Source organism: Varroa jacobsoni, unplaced genomic scaffold (genome assembly GCF_002532875.2).
Source record: "Varroa jacobsoni isolate VJ856 unplaced genomic scaffold, vjacob_1.0 scaffold_390, whole genome shotgun sequence".
NCBI lineage: Eukaryota > Metazoa > Arthropoda > Arachnida > Mesostigmata > Varroidae > Varroa > Varroa jacobsoni.
The window spans coordinates 96,614-115,525 of NW_019213292.1; the positions used below are offsets into that span (position 1 = coordinate 96,614).

Below are 18,912 nucleotides of genomic sequence, written 5' to 3' on the forward strand. Positions count from 1 at the left end.
CTATCAAAACATTATTAAAAACACAGCATACATTTCCTAAATATTATTTTCTATTTTTACTTCCTTTTTTCTTAGACAACAAACATTGCACTCCGCATTTGTTCATTTCACATTTTAAATTGTAACTTCTGTTTATCCTAAAAGGAAGGCACCATTGCGATATACTACGTCTACATCGTCCTCTCTGCTTTACCTAAAATAATACACGCACACGTTGTTGTTGTTGTTGCTGTTGCTGCTGCTACTGCTGCTGCTGTTATTTGTCGCGCTGGATTATTCTGCTATTTTATTCGTAAATAAATATTCCTATCTGTTAACAGTGTCACTCAAGTTAGTCATTATGGCTCTCACACCGTATCTATAAATCGAAACTGATTCAAACTTTTCCATAGCGACAAAACAGCCACACCAACCGTCGGTCTCTACATGCGAAGCCACCAGTTTTCCCGGGAAGAAACTATTTGAAAAGCTTCACCACAATCTAAGCCTATATAGTTTGTGTCATTTTATTGAAGCCATTCTGTGGTGAAAATTCAATATGTCGTTGCGAAATGACCTGAGGAAAATTAGCACTCTGCTTTGTCGCGCTCTCTAAACACGCAACACGAGACATACGTTTGCGTCATTTCTGATGTAGCAGCCTTCAAGTCAAGCTAAGATACAAACTTGGCTTTTTCACCCCGATATATTATTTGGGTTGATTTTTACCGAAAAAATGGCATTACGCGAACCGGTATGGTTCACGTTGATCGACTGATGCCGATCAGAGATCTTTTGACAATATAGGTACCGTCAAAAGAACGTCACGATAAAAAATATGTAGGTACAAAACTATACAACGGTTTCATTGAGTAGGCAGTTCCGTCAATAAAGAAGCAGACTATTAAAAAAATCACCAGGAACAATGCTTTCGAAGTAAGATTTGCGATTCGGTGAAAATTGACTATTTAAAAGAATATTTGTCAATGTAGCAGCGAAACTGACACTCTTAGTTCGTTCGGTATAAATCACTGTTCTACTTTATTTTCGTTAGTAAGACGGAACAAAAACAACTCAGCTTAGTTTAACAAGCTGACAACTTCTAGACCAGTTATTTTGGACACTGTTAATACATGGGCATTCTTTATTTATTATAAAAAGCCACTCGTGCCTCATGAACGTGTGAGACCGATAGAGACTAGTATATGGCTTTATTCACTATTTATTATATAACAAATTAAATTTTGATATTGGCTAAAGGTATCGAAATCTGATTTTAGGCACCGCCCTTTCACATGGTGTGTACAAGATCAACTTTCAGATAATTGTATCGAGAAAAATATACACCATAGCCCTTTAGTTGACCAAAAGAATAGCGGTAATGCACTGGGAAGGTGCATGTATTCCTCTCTCCCGTCTCGTTAATTCTAGAGTAGCGTTATTGAAAACTAAGCTAGTGAAGATTTTCATTAATACTATGCTTTATACATAGGTAGAGAGGTAAAAGGTTCAGAATATACAAACCAGATGCGTGTGTGTGTGTGTGTGTGTCTGTGTGGATGAGTGTGATATCTCGTCCCAGATTTCCTTGTAAGTTACTACAAGCTATCGGTTTTAAATGATTGTTTTTCTTATACGCGCCCCTACCAAAAACCATTTCTCATCTTCTCAGTTGAACTTTAATTCCCCTTAGCCCCGTTCTCGCCTGAGTGTTGTTCCTGTTGATGCTGATGTAATTGAAGTTTCTTATAAAAACTGAGCGTCGGTTTGTCGAAATAGAGCGGGAAAGTGCCCACATCTCCGTCGAAGCGATTTTTTGTCACCTGAATGTACTTAGTATTACGCGGCGATTTTTGTAGTATCATAACATTGTCTGCCTCCTGGGAAACTTTCGCCGAACCGAAGATACTTGCTGTTCCTAACATCTCGTCTTCTTTTTCCTATTCAGTAGTGGTCAAACAAAAATAAAATATGCTATTATGTAACATCAAACTTAACGTCAAATATATTTATTTTTTTTTATTACTGGTTGAAATCAAAGAGAATACAAAGGAAGATGTTAGAACGGATTTTTCCTCTAAACAATTCGACAATCCGAGATTTTGCGATGCACAGTTTAAGCGTTCTATTGAATCTCAATGCGGCCATGATATTTATGGCCTTAAATTAGGAAAATTTAAATGCATTGGCTATTTGATCTACCTAAACGTAGCATATCTTCAAACAGTACGTTGTCGTCATTGTTATGTAAGCAAAATGTCTAATCCACATAACTTGCACACATAATTCACGAGTATAAAGCATACGACCAGCTGGTTTTGTTTCTTTCATGATTTTGCTCTACCATGTTAATCAGAAATGTAACCGCATAAAACGGCTTATTGTTTGAAATTATCGAATGGAACATATTTGCATCTGGGGACATTTTAAACCACTCTAACCGTTAGAGCCATTCGAATTCCGTGCCTGTCCTCAAGTTGTCTCATATATTAGTACTGACGGGTTAATAAGCTAAAGTTTAAGGTCTGTGATACAAGTACACTAGCTTTCATTTTCTTTGGTTTTCGATTCTCGTTAGATCAACTACTTTAGTAGAAGAAAAAAACGCTTAGGCTCGCTGAGCACAACAATACAATAAGAATAAGTACAGTAATCTTGAACAAGACGAATCCCTTTCCATGAATAATTCGATATGAAGGTGTCATCGTGACACCTCATCGCCATAACAACAGGATGCCGCGAACTCTAATTCGCAACTGCGAATTTTGTCGGTATGGTATATCTTAACTGCATGAAATAGGCATAAATATTTGGAAAGTATAAGCGTTTGATAGCAAAAACAAGTTTGCTCGAACACAGGATTAATGTTGGTCTTCAGATATGCGTAGCATGCAAAAACTTGAATATTAATAAGGCTTTACGATCTAGCTCCTAAACAACGTGATTACGAGAGCGGTACCCACTCAAACTTTTAAGAACGCAATGGCACAAATATTTCTGAGCGTTCGATGGACTTTTAAGATCGCGTGACGAATCTTCATTTGCAGACACACTTGAAGTAGATGCTAAATATTTTAGGGATTCTAGTAACTTTAGTAATATGCACATTCTGTCTTCGTAGTTTATTATAACGGGATGTGGGGGGACCAGTGATGTGCAATGTTGCGTACAGTGTATATTCAACGTGTTCACAAGATAGAGAACGTGCTGCCTATATGTAACCTCCTAAATTTATACATACAGTAAATAAACTTATGTTATTATAAATAGTTCTATGCTTCATTTGTATTATACTATTGACTTCTATATTTTTCAAAATAAATATTTTACCTAATATAATTATAATATCAATTAAAAATAAAATAATCAATAAATTCTATTTAGATTCAACATAGTCATTGAAGTCAAATAATTGAATAATAAACTATTTTATTATTTTATTAACAACTAACTATTTTAATATAAAAAAAGTAAATAAAACTCTAACGTTACTCATAATGAGGATCAAGTTTCAGATGAAAAGTAAGAAAAGGAGACAATACTAAAGAAGTGACTCTTAATAATTTTACCCAAGATATAAATTTTTAAAGGATTTATCAGTTTTGGGGGGCATGAACTCAGTAGCTTAAACTTAGCTTATTTTAAAGTAATAAAAATGATTAAATTATATATTTTATTTTATCAATATGATCTATTTATTTTAAGGCATTTTATTAAAAACACTTTCCAGTATTTCTACTTTGTTACGACTTTTTTTCATTTTACTGAAAGTGACGGGCCATACGTACACACTCTAGAACTTAATTCAAATATTTATAAGTATAAAACTTTTCGTAAAGAATTTTAATTAAATATTAAAATAATTCCTACTAAATTATTTAAATTTAAATAAAATTACGAAAAACTCTAAATAAAAAACCTCTATTACTTTTAATTTTTGCAAAAACTTACCCATCTTAATCCCTCTCATACATCCGCTAATTAAAAATAAAATAAGCTAATTATAAAGAGATAAAGCTAATTTTATCATTACCGCCAATCTTACTAATATTATTCTCAAGTTATATTCTAACGATAAATATATAATAATAAAAATGATTTTTCTTAGGCTAAAGTTGCATGTCAAGTTCTACATGATTTCGAAATTAATCATCAATAATGCTGTTTAGATCAGTTTATTAAATTTGTTTTGTTGACTGACCATAGTTAGTTGGTTTTTGTATTACCTTGCGTGGGTGGACGACGAGAGTGACATGCACGTTGTGCTCGGTAGCAAATTTTCTCATTAATGACACAATCATGTCTTGCCGTAGGAACCGATCTTCAGAAACCCCCATCATAAACTGTAGATTATCCAACACAACATGTTGAATATCGTTTACATAGACAGAATGAGACATTGTGTCAAGTACATTCTTAATATTTTCTTGCCCATGAAACCTCATCATATACAAGGGCAATTTAGCGAAGCTATCTGAGAACTCGTCGAATTTCTCCATATTGTTTTCTAGAGGTATTAATGCGAACTGAGTGAGTAACGTTTTTACCAAACGAATGTTAGAAATTTCAAAACTACCCCAAAGAGTTCGAACGCCTTGCTGAAGGAGATCAAGTGAGTATTCGCAAAGAAAAGTCGTCTTCCCAGAGCCTGTTTGGCCGGTAAACACTGTCAATTCTCCACGACGGTGGCCTTTAAGGTACTTGTTTAAACCAGGAAAACGCGTCCACTTGATGCCGGCAGCTAGCTTCCATTGCTTTAGATGGTCATAAACTTGAAGCCGTAACTCAGAAAATGTTACAAGCGATTTATGAAGAACAGGCGCATCAAGTTTTAAAGCGTTGCTGACATTTCTCGTAGTGATTGGCCGGTCATATTCGGATGTTTGTCTGATGAAGCGTAACCTGCTTTCGCCCAGTTTTCTCGCATAATTTTTAGCATTTTCCCATTCACTTAACGAATGACGAAACCAAATTGTAAGGTTATCAAAGTGTTCGAGAAGTGGTAAACTTGTAATGGGTAGACGAGAAGTGGACTCAATGGCAACTGCCGTCAGTTGGGTTTCTTGTGTAACAAAAATTGCATCAGCTGGCTGCACAACTAGGATAGCTCGATTGGGCGCAACTGACGATTCGGTATAAAAATAACCGGCCATCTCTTCCCGTGGAAACGTCTCCACAACATTGCCTTCGTCACCGAGATATTTAAGACCTACTAGGTTTCGTTGAAAGCCTCGCACCGGCAAGATAATCTTTGGTTGATCGTCGTCATACGACAGGTGATATCCGTTACGAGCTAACGTAGCTACCTGAATTCGTTGCAAACCCATTCGTTTTAAAACTCTGAATACCTCGCCCGTCTCTGCCTTTTTAATTTCTACCGCACCTTCGATTCTTCGTTGAATTTCTTGAAGTTCGGTGTCCGTAACGAACGCCGAGTTGTGTTCCTCCCCTTCGAGATTCCAGCCCGTTTGTAAGTACCGCTGAAAAGCTTCCCATGGCGCAACGAATCTGCATTCATAACAGATAAATGTACCACTCGTTGAATTAAGGTATCCCTGTGCGTGATTGGATTTGTGTGAACATCGAGGACACGGCACACGAAGGCAAGTATGTCCATTCTGAAATGATACATTCGCTTTAGCCAGCGCTTGCTTGATACGCGTTATTGACACATCGGTTAAAAGCATGTGCCGGGGCGATATACTGTTCGATGAATGGCTCAGGTTTGCCTTATGCTCGTTCGGGCATAAACGTTTTTTTCCATCATTTAAAAATAACAATGGGCCCGGACGAATCCGAGTTACTAGACGGAACATCCCATCCAGCCGAACGACCTTGATCCTTTCCGATTCATTCGAACATGCTTCACAAAATTGCTGTCTACAAATAAAATGCTCAAATTCAACACAACACGATGCGCGAACAACTTTTGATTCGGAGGCCGAATCAAAACATTGAGTGCCGCCATATTGGCGCGGGCTAACGTCAGCACAACCATCGCGCGCGGCCAGTAATAAACACGAGAGGGCAGTTGATAGAACGTTCCCTTCCCTTGCCTGGGGAAAGGAATAACGCAGGCATGATTTGCCTTTCAACGAAAGCTGCATTGAACTATCGTTCATTTTCACCTAACTACCAAACGAAAGTAGAACCTGCTGCCTGAATTTCGAATCTCTTGTTTAGCAGAGGACGTTGATTTTAGCTAGTATTTATTTTGACACTAAACGTAGATCATGTATTTCATAGATAGCTTATAATCGTACTTGAATTACAATTTTTTGTAGGGATTACGAGTTTGCTGTATCGAAATTTAAGTTCTCGTAACTGATCGACGATTGTTCGTGGACTTGGCAGGCCCTTATACTTATTTATTTAGCTACTGTATCTAAGAAGGTATCTAAGACTATAAGAGTAGTGTGATGAAAACCTCATTTCCCAGTAACATCTAATTGTATAATAATTAATTTACGAGTCTAGTTTCTCCGAGTGACTGTTCGAAAAGTTTCTTGCGAACAGTTCCATTATATCGAAGATATTAGTCATCGATATTGAGATTGCTATAGTTGTTGCTGTTGGAACTAGTTTTCAAGATAAATATCAAATATTTCCCGAATTCGTGGCTTACAAGCTCGTGCTTTCTGAGACAATTAGACGTAATATGTTTACAAAAAAATGAGGCGAATTTCCCTTTAGAAAATCCGTATCTGATAAATCATTGAGTAATTTATTTATAACAGCTTAACTTTCTTTAGTCAAAATAACGCCTATTAAATTTTCAGGTTTAAAATCTGTTGGGTTAGCCAATAAAGCATCCCAAGTTTAGGAAGCACTATTTTAGCAGCTAAATTAATGTAATCATTTCTAGTTTCTAGTAGTCCGGATGTGGCAAAATGTAAGAAGAAAGAGGCATTTAACTTACCGGTATCGCTTCAATGAAAAAAGGCCATCTTGTTGAACTGATCTGGGCTGAACAGCCTGCTGCAGGAGGGCCGCTTCTAAACCCGAGGAACAACCGCTTCACTCATATAAGGTGAAGTGTTGTATTCCTTTTTCAAATGTTTATCGTTAAACTGTTGTCACTCTGACTCAGTTTTTGCGAAACCTTGGATCAACCCCAAATGCAGTTCTTTTAGGCGGAACTCTATTGTCCTACTCTATTATGATTTGACTAGCAAGACCTTTGCAGGGAATCTCGACAATCGCAGTCTCCATGGATGATGATACAGAAAGCTATAATTACTCACCTTAATGGAGCAAAGCGAGCGCTAGACGTAATGGAGTCAGTTACCGGAAAAATGCGAGCATTCTTGGAAGCAAATCATAGAATGAATTCTACTAGATCTAATTTTAAGAGTTTTGATTGTTACCTATAATGCGCGCCACGCGAACTAGAGGACTTTTATATATGTATGTACCTACAAATTGCTTAGAAGGATTAAGGTAGTCCATCCGTTGTTGTCATCATGAGGTGTATGTGTATGAGTCTTGCTTTATATGATTACTTCGAGATTTCTGTCAAATTTTATTTTGCCTGTGACTTGATTTATTTAAAGCAAACCTAAACGGCTTATAATCAGCCTAGTTTTAACTATAGAAGGAAAATGTACATCTTCAGTCGCTCCTAGTAGAATGCATAACACTTCTCTGTACAAATCATGTGCTCGAAAAATAGAAAAACGCATAGTTTTTTCTAGGATATTTCCATATTAGACATCTGTATTCTATTCATATATAGTTATCATATTCATTTAATGAGCATGACGAGTTTTCCAGATGGTGACGCTTCTGGGAAATCGGTACGGTTACACCTATAGTTGACATAACGCTTCTAGTGATTCTGATCTGCTCCGATTATACATAGGGAACTATCTTTTTGAATCCCACTTTTTAATATTTTTAACTTAAATGGAAGAGAAACGGAGTAGATTATAGGTAAGCCTCAAAACAGCTCGAAATGTCCGCTTGATGTTCAAATGTTCTCCCCACACATAACGGCTTCAACTGTAACAGATAAACCTTTGTTGCAGAAGAGTATGTTAACGTGGACTTTTTGAGTTTATGGCCTGAAATCGGTTGTGTTGGTACGAAAACCAGCTCAAAAGAGCCCAGCGACGTACACATCACTCTCAGAAAATATACCATGGGGTGGAAGAAAAACTACTGGAGTTCAGCAAACCTGCCCCACATCGATGATCTGTCCACTCTCATCCTGGATCGTACCCTCTGACGCTGTGAGTCATACCTTTTGGAATTTTTAAAAAGTTCATGACTCCTACCGATCTAAGAAAAATCATTTAAGTTACTTTACCTTTTTTGTCTTTTCATCATTTGACAAATATAGGTACCATTATATGTTTACAAAAAATCATGTAAATATCGTCAACACGTACATTTCGACGACTGATAGACAGTGATTTGGATTTCATAGCCATGTCTTACACGTATCGTTATTGGTGATAAGTCGAATATATGCATGTCGAAAATTTACATGCCTTCGATGAAAATTTGTCCTACTAATCCGTACTACTTGGCCCTCAAGTGATTAAAATCTCCCGAGTATGGTCCTTACTAACGACCTGACAAGCACGTACCTTTTCCATGCATAATTTATAAACGTGTATCTCTAACAGAGTTTCTATAGAACTCCAACGAACTGCGGTAGTAAAATATGAAGCCAACCCGAACCGGCGGAGATGGGGAATAACCACCGTGGTATGGTTATATGTCGCACTTACGCGTCTGTCCAGGAGGGTGGACCGGAATGCAACTAATGAAATAATAGTACTTTGGTCATTTCTGTAAACTTTGGGCTCGAAGTAGTATTAAACTGGGTTCAGACTCAACGCCTGGGACCACGGGGTGGTCCAGGGTTTAGTCGGATGAGAGTCCTACGGTACCAAACAGATACCCTAGCTGTGAAGTACTGGTCCACATAATGGACTTGCCGTCAATTTCTTAAAAAAAATACTTGTTTTTACTAATTTTCAATTAGAGTTAATATTATATGCTATTTGCTATAAAATTTGATAGATTGTAAAAACTATCGAAGTTCTGCCGTAAGTTGCACTCGTTATACAAACTAAGAGCTAGCTGAAGAGATCGCTCAGCTCATTTCTCTCAACTCATTTCTGTTAGCTAGTGAGGGTCACAATTCTCTGTATATTTTCCCCAGTTCTGTAATTGGCGCGTTGTCTTTAATCAGTAACCATTAATTTCGCGAACGACGTATCTCCAGCTGCACATATTGGATATTATCATATAGCAAGCTCCCGCTCCCTACGGAAATGCTTTCAGGCGAAAATATTTGGCGGAATTTCGGCCGAGAATTTAGCAAGTGATTTTTTTTCGGAGTTTGAAGCCTTTGCTCTCATTGGTACTCTTCGGGAATTCAGTAAAACTCTATACACATCCTAAAGCTTATTGCACGCTGTAATTATTGTGACAGTTCTGAAATAACGTACCTTTAAGCGTGTTAGAAATCGCAGAGGGCCACTCCGGTCGGTCTGGCGTATCGCATACGTTATTAATATTGCTTTGCCCTCTGTCCTGAGCACCCACAGGATTTGGCTTTAGGCTTGTATTTGACGAAGTCCGAGTTGCAGTCGGGAGCAAAGCTACGTCTTGCTGTTGGGCAGAAGACGTCGATGAAGACGAAGACAAGCCAACTGGAGGGAGACCCATATGAGCAGCCCACTATGACCGCTTCTAAAATCTAGGGACGTTAACGACCACCGCACTTAACCGTCGCACCAATTACAATAGCATTCATTGGTCGTGAGCAGTTAATTTTTGAATTCTACCGATAACACTTCGCGTCAAAAGCACAGTCACCAGAAACAGGTTGGTTAGCCTCCTCTGTCGCCGCTGAATCTTTCATCCACATACACCACAGTGCCCACCAATAGAAAGGAATAGACTGCTTTGATGCCTAGAATGAAGTAGCATCAAGACAGTAATAAATATGAGGCACAATGTGACTTCGTGTGTTTTGTAGCACCCTTGAGTTCACTTCCGGGTTAGTCACGGTGCTCCGTATAATGTTCATACGCGCCCACGGCTAAAGGGGCAGAGCCTGCACGCCGGGTTTACTCGTGAACGGTGAGGGCCCGCCTGCACGTTCGAGATAAATTCTGTATGCTTTGACCTAGCGCAGGCGCAGTGTTAGGGGCTTCGAGGGCGACCGTGGATTACGGCTGTTCTCTGTTGTCAGCGTTGCCAATGTCTGCTGGACGACTGGTATCAGAGGAGAAAGGTTCAATCGGAGTAGGGGAAGCACCGTCGGGGACAGCCATATGATTAGACCTCTTCCGAGTATTGAAGGCTAGCGGCAACGATTGCGTATAGAAGCGGAAGAAAAGAGAGTTGAGGTGACGCGTTGCCAGGATACAAAAAGGACAACACACACACCATCGTCGTTGATGTTGTACGGTGGTAATGGCCTACAGCGTATACCAGATGCTGTAAGCCGCAGACTATAACTAACAGCAGCATCAGTGAGCAAGTGCGCGTCGGAGACGGTGCCACAGGATGTCTTCTCAAATAGGTAGCATGAACACCGAATGAAGAGTTGACAAATCCTTTACTGCCTGCTAGGATATCTTACCTTTACTACGTTAGTAAAAATAGTGGAATATTTTCGTAGAAAACTGGCTCAATTCGTGTAAAACCGTCTAGACATACTCGAGTTCCAAGTGTGTAATGGTTGATCATGAACGCTAGTTATATATTGTTGGCTGCCTCTAAATAGGCTAAAATAAATAGAAATTAGATAATTTACTTACAGTTTTAAAATGTCGATAATTTTAGTGTAACAATAATATAGATTTATAATAATGGGTAACAATAATAGCTTATAGTGTTGGACACTCTTTCTCAAGTAACGATAATAATAATATATAATAATAGATAACGGAGGCTTTGGTTTCGCCGGAGAACGTTTTATTTACAAAAGTTAACTATGTATAAGGGTCTTGGGTGTAAGCCTTGCAGATGCAGATTTAAATATATTCGGCAGATAACATACTTCGCAGATTTAAACATTAGATTTGATAGTAGCAGTTGGTGATATTTTAAAGCGATAGTCGCCGGTTACTCAGAAATAATTTAGAAAATCCAACACTCTACAGTAAATCTTTCTAGTTTTTTTGTATGAAATTAAATTTTATTTTAAACGCTTTTTCTGCTTTCTATTATAATACTGCTAACGATTTTTCAGAGCCTTGGGCTTTAATAAGTTCCTGTGAACATTCTTCAATACTATGTTATTGAATCAGTATTTACCATGCTACTATACGTTTGTAGCACGCGAAGTGAATTAATGCTAATAAATGCAATACGTATAAGTAGTTAGAATGAGCATGCGCTTGTACTTTTAGACGCAATTATTTGTCTGCAAAAATTGAAAGAGGGTTCGCAAATTGTTTCGCTATTTCGCTTTTATGCCTTTGTTTCAGAAGTGATTCGAAGTGAGTTCAACACTTTCAGTTACTTGGTTATAATCCTTAAATATCGGAACCACCTAGCTCATTTTTCCTATTATATTGCTGAAAAGTATTATTTTAATAAGTCAAAAAGTTCGATGAATAATAACTCTGTTTAACACAATATAAGAATGGGTAATAAAGTACATCAGCTGGTGCAGCTGAATGAGACGCGTCAAAGACCCTGGAGCAGCGTCTGGTGAGGACCTGATACAACCAAATGCACCGTAGAAGAAGTGAGATGAAAGGTTTCAGACGAAGGCGCCTTCGCCTTAATTCTAACTTTTTAGACTCCTAGAAAAAAACTTCGGGCCTCAGGAACGTTGACGTGTGTATATGAAGGCTTAAAGAAAATAACTAGCATAGCATAACATTTAAATCAGCTCCAGAAGAGACAGCTAGGGAAAGCGGACGGTAATAATGGTGTTGACAACAGCATCTTTTAACATCTCAAGATTTCGAGGAAATCTTAATTGATGCTGATTTCGAGTATTAGAACAAATATCAAGCAGTGCATTTATGTACATGCATGGACACGGACTTACACGGCTAAGACCATGTCGTTTAAAACGTGTATACCCTTATGATTATTTTACCAATACATAAAAAATATTAATATGGAATCAAAATGTACAGCACGATACGAATCATCTGTACTAGCAATAACGCTAAGCAAGACTATATTGCCGGCAATGGGGAAGTCTCTCTTGATGAGTGATGTTGACCTTCGAATGTTAGCCGTTGATGTATGCAGATTATATGTAGTGGACGGATTCCAGAAGCGAGACAGGATGTTATGCACATTGGAAGTGTTGTTTTAACTCTCATTGAACACAACCGTCGTTTTACCATTAAAACTTCTAATAAATAAAAGTTTTTTCAGATAAAATAATGCGGCTATTTAGAAGATTCTCTTCTGGCTGCATATTTGTGATAGGATTGCATCTTTAAGACCTATGTCCGCGATTATTTAAAACAAACTTTTTCAATGCGAATCATCACAACCCTGCTGTTTAAGATACCGTACGTCTTAGTAGTTTTATTGCATCTGAACCTGAAACGATCTAGCTAACTAGAAAAATGAATTTAGCCGTCACATTATATAAAGTAATCCATATATATTTATATATATATACTAAGCACCTACACAGCTGCTGTTGAGGGCTAACTTCAAATATATGCACTTATTCATATATGGATCTTATATACATATATGTATACGCTCGACGTAAGCAATAGTGCATATAACTACAGTAATGATAACGGTATACCTACAAAAAAGTGATCTCATGTGAAGCTAAGCTTGACTTAGTTTGGTGACATTAGCTTAACTGAAAATTGCAAAAATGAAATATTTTTTATATAGGTATCTAATGTTTTTTTGATGACCAAAAACGTATCAGTTGTTCAGCTATATCTGTGCGTTACCATCGAACAAGTAGTTTGAACAAAATTTTACAGTCACATCAGAATACAGTCACTAACAGTTTATTCAATAATAAAGGCAAGAAACATTGGACAAAATTAGTCAAATCATCGAGACGAATACATTTAAATAACGACTGGTGATGATAAAGTACATACCCTTGTACAATTTTATTATTCAACCTTTGATTTTTGATTAAGCGACCAACTGTCACTATCCAACTATACCACCGTTAGAAGCAAATGGAACTTCAAAAAGGGAAGTGGAGAAGTATTGTTACTCTAAAAATTTTAACGTAACGAATACAAAGGTCATCGTTAATATTTCAGGTAAAATGTTCAGGTTGTGACTCAAACCCTTAAACGGAAAGAAACAAAAACTAGTTCTATTAATATATCATACACTTACTAGGAACGAAGAGAGAAGTAAAGGTTTCGACGTAAAAAGCAGAGCCTGCTAAACTTTTCCTAAGAATGGCAAATAGTATAATATAGGAAATGGCGTTGCATGGATTTACCCATCCGATAAAAGAACATTCTTGTAGAATCTTATTAGAAACTTGTGCAGACACCTTATCTACATTGGAATTTTTTATAATAACGCAGAAATCAATTTGGCAGTGCTCAATCTTTGAAAAGTTGAAAGTCAGTACCCCCTAGTTCAACGATAGTGAAGTCATAAAGGTGTTTGGGGTAAAAAATTTGAAACGAACTAAGGGTATCGTTCAACACAAGCCCTTCTGAATTAAGTTCGAAAAGTCGATGATTTCCATTGTAAAGATACAGCCTCACCTCGCATTCAACCTAGCTGTAGCTTTCAAACAACAACGTCTACACGATTAAAAATCAATAATAGGGACAAAATATTAAAATTAGGTCCAATTAGTAATTAGAGCGTGGCGATGTGTGTAAACCCCAGTGGAGATTGCACCTTAGCCAATCCATAATCTCGAAGTAATTGTCCGTAAAACCTAGCACACATCTAGAAGAAAAAGGACTCTCCGTTCTCTTTCATATGCCTTTAATAATAGAAGCCTGCGGCTGTGAGTAGGCCCATTGATCTGTCTTGGCAAAGAAGGAACGGCTCTTTCAACAAAAGCATCATCACATTATGCCACGAAACCAATATATTGCGCATCATTTGTAACATGCGATACCAGTTAGCCTTCTGTTTGTCAAGAGCATGCCTAAAGGGCTTACAACAAGAGTAGTTTGACATAAGTAGCGTTCGCGTAAAAACTGACCAACAACAACTTTTAGTACAAGATCCTATAATTATTTCTTCACTTTGCTACATTATTTAACTCAGTTAAAATATATTCATGCGAATATACATGTGCGTATCATAACGGCAGTGTTCTAGCCTACTGAACTAGTTAAATATGTGTTATAGGGAACTTTGCAGAGAAGATGGCTTATCTGCCATATTCTAAATACAAATCTACAGAACAGTGTATGAAATGCTTTTATTGATCAGTTTTTGATTTCTTTCGGAAACTGTATACCTCTTTACTGCAGTAAGATAAAGTAAAGGGTATAATACAGTGAGTGCTGCTGGTGGTACGTTCATCCCACTAATGCGCTTCTGACCCGAAAAGTTGTATGTATTTTTTTTTGTAGATGCAATGCTTTTAAAGTGCGATAGTGCGTCCTACATAATCCAAAAACCTAAAATCTAGGTTCGGTTTAGATATAATCGGTTTAAATAGAGGTTTCATTGCAAACTTTTCTCGTCATGCCCTAAAATTGACACCTGTCGGTCAGTGGCTTCTCACTATGCATTGCAAGCGGACCTTTTGCGTGTTCGCATATAGAAAAAATCGCTTCATGTGAAGTTTTTTTGCAAACAGATCATGCGGTTTTTTCCTTACCCTCCAAAGAAGCCGCCTAATCTGTGTGTCTTATTTAAATTAGTAGATACAAACAAAACCATCATCCCGCGGCCAAACATAAAATCGGGCTAATTCTTAATATTAAAATCTCAATGTGCTGGGACGCCATTGAGACTGCAGATTGAAAGTACACCATCGGAATAATACAGGAAAATTGCCAATAATTAGCAAAGGAGACATATGCTTTTCCACTTTCGATTACATTTGGTCTAATAAATTGTCATAAAAGGAACGCCTTTAATGGAAAAGATGCAATGTCGTTGGGGAACAAATTAGCTGCGAAAATCGGCGCTGTTTACTAAAATTATTTGGCTATCTGCCCTTATTGATCCTACAAAGCTTTTGACGAGGCATAGTTGTAGTCCGGCTTATTCGTCTTCTGCGCTACTCACTGCAAACAGGGGTCACGATTCATATACTCATTACGGCGTGTCGTGTTGTTCCCCGTTAGGAAAAGGACAAGTGATAATTTGGGTCAAGCGTAATAGCAGGCTGGACTGCAAGGCCTAGCGCTTGACAGAACTGTACAGGTACTGATTACTGGTTACATCTATGGACACACTATTAACAACACCCACAGCTATCTCGAATCAAAGTCGCTTCTATTTGTGTGAAGCTAGTTTTAAGAGAAATTGTAGCTAAACGCGGTGAAAATACAAAGACTAGATATCTATATATGTGAATAAGAACAGAAGTAAATGCTATTTTATGTGTAATCTGCAGGAAAAGGCCTTGTACGTTACTTAATTTAGCTTTAGATTTAATCATATTTTCGACAAATTCCACATGCATTACTGTCTTATTGTCTCTCGGGTACGATACAGGAAAGCGACATCTTGATGCAGAATGAATCCATTCTCCAATCATTGATGATATATCCTTAGAGCGTTCCGTCGAAAAGGTAATACGGATTAGTGAATGGACGATAAAGGATCGTTAATAGGGACGATAAAGGAAATAACCAATGCTCGAATCTGTTATGTAATATACAGAGGTGTAGATAATATATAAGAGATCTGGTCAATGCTCGAAAATAGGATCATGGTGGCGTATTCACAGAAGAAAGTGATCGTTTCAAAAGCGGTGCATGTTCAGGAAATTCACGCGCTACTAACGACGTCAAGATGTAATCATAAAATTCTATGGTCTGCTACCAGAAACCACCTTAAACGGGCAGCGTCGCCAGATTAAGAAACATTTTATGTTAATCTGAAGAGTTGTAGTCTTCATTTCATTATGTGGTTACCTTCTGAGGGGTAGCACTTTAAACAAACTAACCTCTTGTCGTTAGATAATCGTTTACTATGCTGTGTTTTAAATGCATTGACATAAATAATACAAAACCAGTTTATTTTTATCCTTTTAAAGTTTATTTTTAAATCCTATTGAAAATATGAACAGGTAGGAGAAGCAGAGAAGAAATACTGTAGGGAGCCTTAGATAGATCGAGCTACGCGATTTACAATAAATCGGATGAAAAGCGGAATGAAAGATCAGTCTAAAATGGATGGAACTTTTCAGAATGTTCACAGACAACATTCCAAAAGACTAAGAACATCAACGGGCTTCACCATCTGAAGAAGAGTGCTGGAAGGCTAACGAAACATTTGTAAGACAAGATGTGATAAAGGAAAAGGTTACATTCGAATAATGGCACATGTTATCAATGAATATAATGCGATTATTTGCAACTGGTACTTGAAAAGGTCTGAGTAGGGTGTACAGTTTTCCGGGGAAAATTGATCAATTGCAATCAAACTCCACTCAAATTCAATGGAACAATTAATTGGCATTATTGTTTTTTCCGAAAAACTGTAGACCCACATGCTACGCAGGAACATAATGCAAACTTAGGAGTTAAGTTCAATGCTGCTATGTTTTGAGCAAAGGAGCAATTAAACCTTCTTTTATCAATGCAATGATCGGTACCAGTCATTTCAATTTAGTCCAAGAATCCGTTTTACCACGTATTCCGGCGGATTTTGTTAAAGACGACGAATTTTTTAAACAGACCAAAGTACCTGCACGTCATTGTGATCTAAGAGTATGGTTTGATAAGAATTTTCCAAACAGATGGGTTGGACGAAAAGGCTTTATAGAATATTCTGCCCGTTCTCCAGATCTAACGCCAACTCACCGCTTCTTGTAGGCATAACTTGAGGTGCATGCGAGAGAACGGAGAGCACTGCAGGGTTCGAAAACCGCAATCGAGCAAACCAAATCAAATGTTAACTGAAGTCTGCAAATCAAGAGCTTGTTACTATCAGCAGTGTATTGATCAGAACGGTAATATTTCTAAAGAAAAATTAGATATTTTATGCGAAAGCTTTCAAAAAAAGTGATAAATCCATTGGTAAAAGCTGATCTACCTTATGCATGCGTTCATAAAATAGCGAGAGGCTGCTTAGCTTGTAAAATTTATTCTTGCCTTAATAAGAACCTTGTTTTGCTTCTGCTTCTTTTTTGCGCCGGTGATAAAACGTTCCAATAAGGCAAAGACGTGTTACAAACTGTGTAATATATTGCAAAGGTATGAGAGTCTGAATAAATTTTTGTAATTTTGTTTGCTTCTTGCGATATCGTACGCAGCTTTAGCTTCTCTCCCTGTAAAGACACTCAAGTTTGTGATTATTTACACAGATTGTGTCCAATTAATAGCACTCACCAAAAAATGATTCCGGTAGCCCGTACATTTAGCCTTTAACATTTCAGGCGAGAATGCTTAGAATACAGCATAGATTTAGAACGGAGAACTTTAAGATGCAGAGTGTTCTGTGAGTTAAATCGGAGACTAAACAAATGGTGTACCTGTTTACTTTACTCTACACGTATGGGTTTTTCTGCTACTTTTCCGTTTACTCGTTTTTTAGTTTTTTTAGTTATAATATCTCAAGCTGCTTAAGGAAAATTAAAAGAAAAACCTTTCCACCTCACAGATCACCCCAAATACCCAGATTTATCTAGTTGCAAGTTTGTCTATAGCCTGCAAAAATAGAACATGCGCTGTAATCGATTCATATGGGTAAGATTACCTTATAGGTCAATACCTGACAGCATCACGACAGTCAAAAAGGCTTTAGTGAGTTTTACGATTTTTCAACCCACCGTTTACAAAAAAATCGCTTGGATGGAACAATATATGGAAAATCTTTGATAACTCTTAATACGCTGACAGCTAAGAAGCTTTAATTATACGTGAAATATATATCTCTCAAGATGCCCTGCACGTCGATTATTTAGTGCTTTACACCTTTTAAGTAGGTTAGAAATAATGCATATTATGCAGATCAAAGCTCACTATTACTGCGTTCGCCTGAAATTCTGGGACTCTAACTCATTAAACCCTGAACTTCCTGTCCTTTAGCCTCGGTTCAGAATCAACACTAGCGGTATTTCAAATCGAAGCTTGCAGAATTTACGAAGTCGTTGGTGACTTTCCGGTCCGTTTCTCTCTCGGGGTTTCCAATCAGCCGAACTGAGCTCCATACTTTGTGCTTTATGTTTCTAAGGAGTTTTTGAAGGTACTGCACTGTGCAGACCAGACTTCACTACTAAAGTATTCGTTTACACTGTGAGACTCGTATGTGTGAGTTTTGGTTTGAAACTAACTCGAATGATACAACAAACAATTTTTATAGTTTAGATACTTTGGCTCCTTTCGTCTATAAAATTTCCTTACTATTTACAGGTATTTTGACTATCTGAATGATTCGGGTTTTGCATTCGGCACAGCATTATCTCAGATAGCTTTTAATGCGAAACTAAATGTTTCTGAGGTCAATTTCGAATCTAAATCACTTCATATGTGTCTGTTTGGTAAGAGTATTTAGCATTTTTAAACATCAACAAAGGGCCCTCACGAATTTTGATCTCCTTACTTACAACATAACAGCTACGTAAATTACCAAAACCAAGCTTAGGATAAGCATCCAACGCTAATATTTAAATCAGAAGATTTAATTCCGGTTAGGGCAAAGAGTATATTGTAGTTTTCCCACTAGCTATTAATATGTCTATATAATATGAAAAATACGGTGAACTTAGTTCGACTTTCCAAAGAACAATAAATAAATGGAGCAGCTCTACTTATCCAACATAGTCCATATCTTCAAACAAGCATCAGTTCTATCAACAAA

General features: G+C 37.4%; 2 protein-coding genes and 1 long non-coding RNA gene across 5 annotated transcripts in view; 1 reads left to right on the top strand and 2 right to left on the bottom strand.

Annotated features, from left to right (window-relative positions):
- The window catches only part of LOC111259990 (uncharacterized), a 38,145-nt gene extending 28,485 nt beyond the window's left edge, over nt 1–9,660 (bottom strand). For all 3 annotated transcript variants that reach the window (XM_022832410.2, XM_022832409.2, XM_022832408.2), the window contains exon 1: nt 9,441–9,660. In XM_022832410.2, the coding sequence (XP_022688145.1) occupies nt 9,441–9,660 (220 nt within the window). The remainder of the gene's footprint in view (nt 1–9,440) is intronic.
- mtDNA-helicase (mitochondrial DNA helicase) lies at nt 33–5,943 on the bottom strand. The gene is made up of 2 exons (XM_022832407.2): nt 4,206–5,943; nt 33–1,919 (listed from the first exon to the last, which is right to left on the bottom strand). The coding sequence occupies exons 1-2, from the start codon at nt 5,793–5,795 to the stop codon at nt 1,659–1,661; spliced, it is 1,851 nt and encodes a 616-aa protein (XP_022688142.1). The 5' UTR covers nt 5,796–5,943; the 3' UTR covers nt 33–1,658.
- On the top strand, nt 6,124–9,927 carry LOC111259992 (uncharacterized). The gene is made up of 4 exons (XR_002679977.2): nt 6,124–6,372; nt 6,845–7,009; nt 8,007–8,210; nt 9,540–9,927. It is a non-coding gene; the product is annotated as an uncharacterized LOC111259992 (long non-coding RNA).
- The last annotated feature ends 8,985 nt before the right edge of the window (nt 9,928–18,912 follow it).

What these genes read in the sequence shown, in the direction of transcription:
- mtDNA-helicase (XM_022832407.2), bottom strand. Translation starts at nt 5,795, where the DNA reads ATGTTCCGTCTAGTAACTCGGATTCGTCCGGGCCCATTGTTATTTTTA. An exon ending in TCGTCGTCCACCCACGCAAG is followed by an intron (nt 1,920 to 4,205) that starts GTAATACAAAAA and finishes ACTACTGAATAG; the next exon opens with GAAAAAGAAGACGAGATGTT.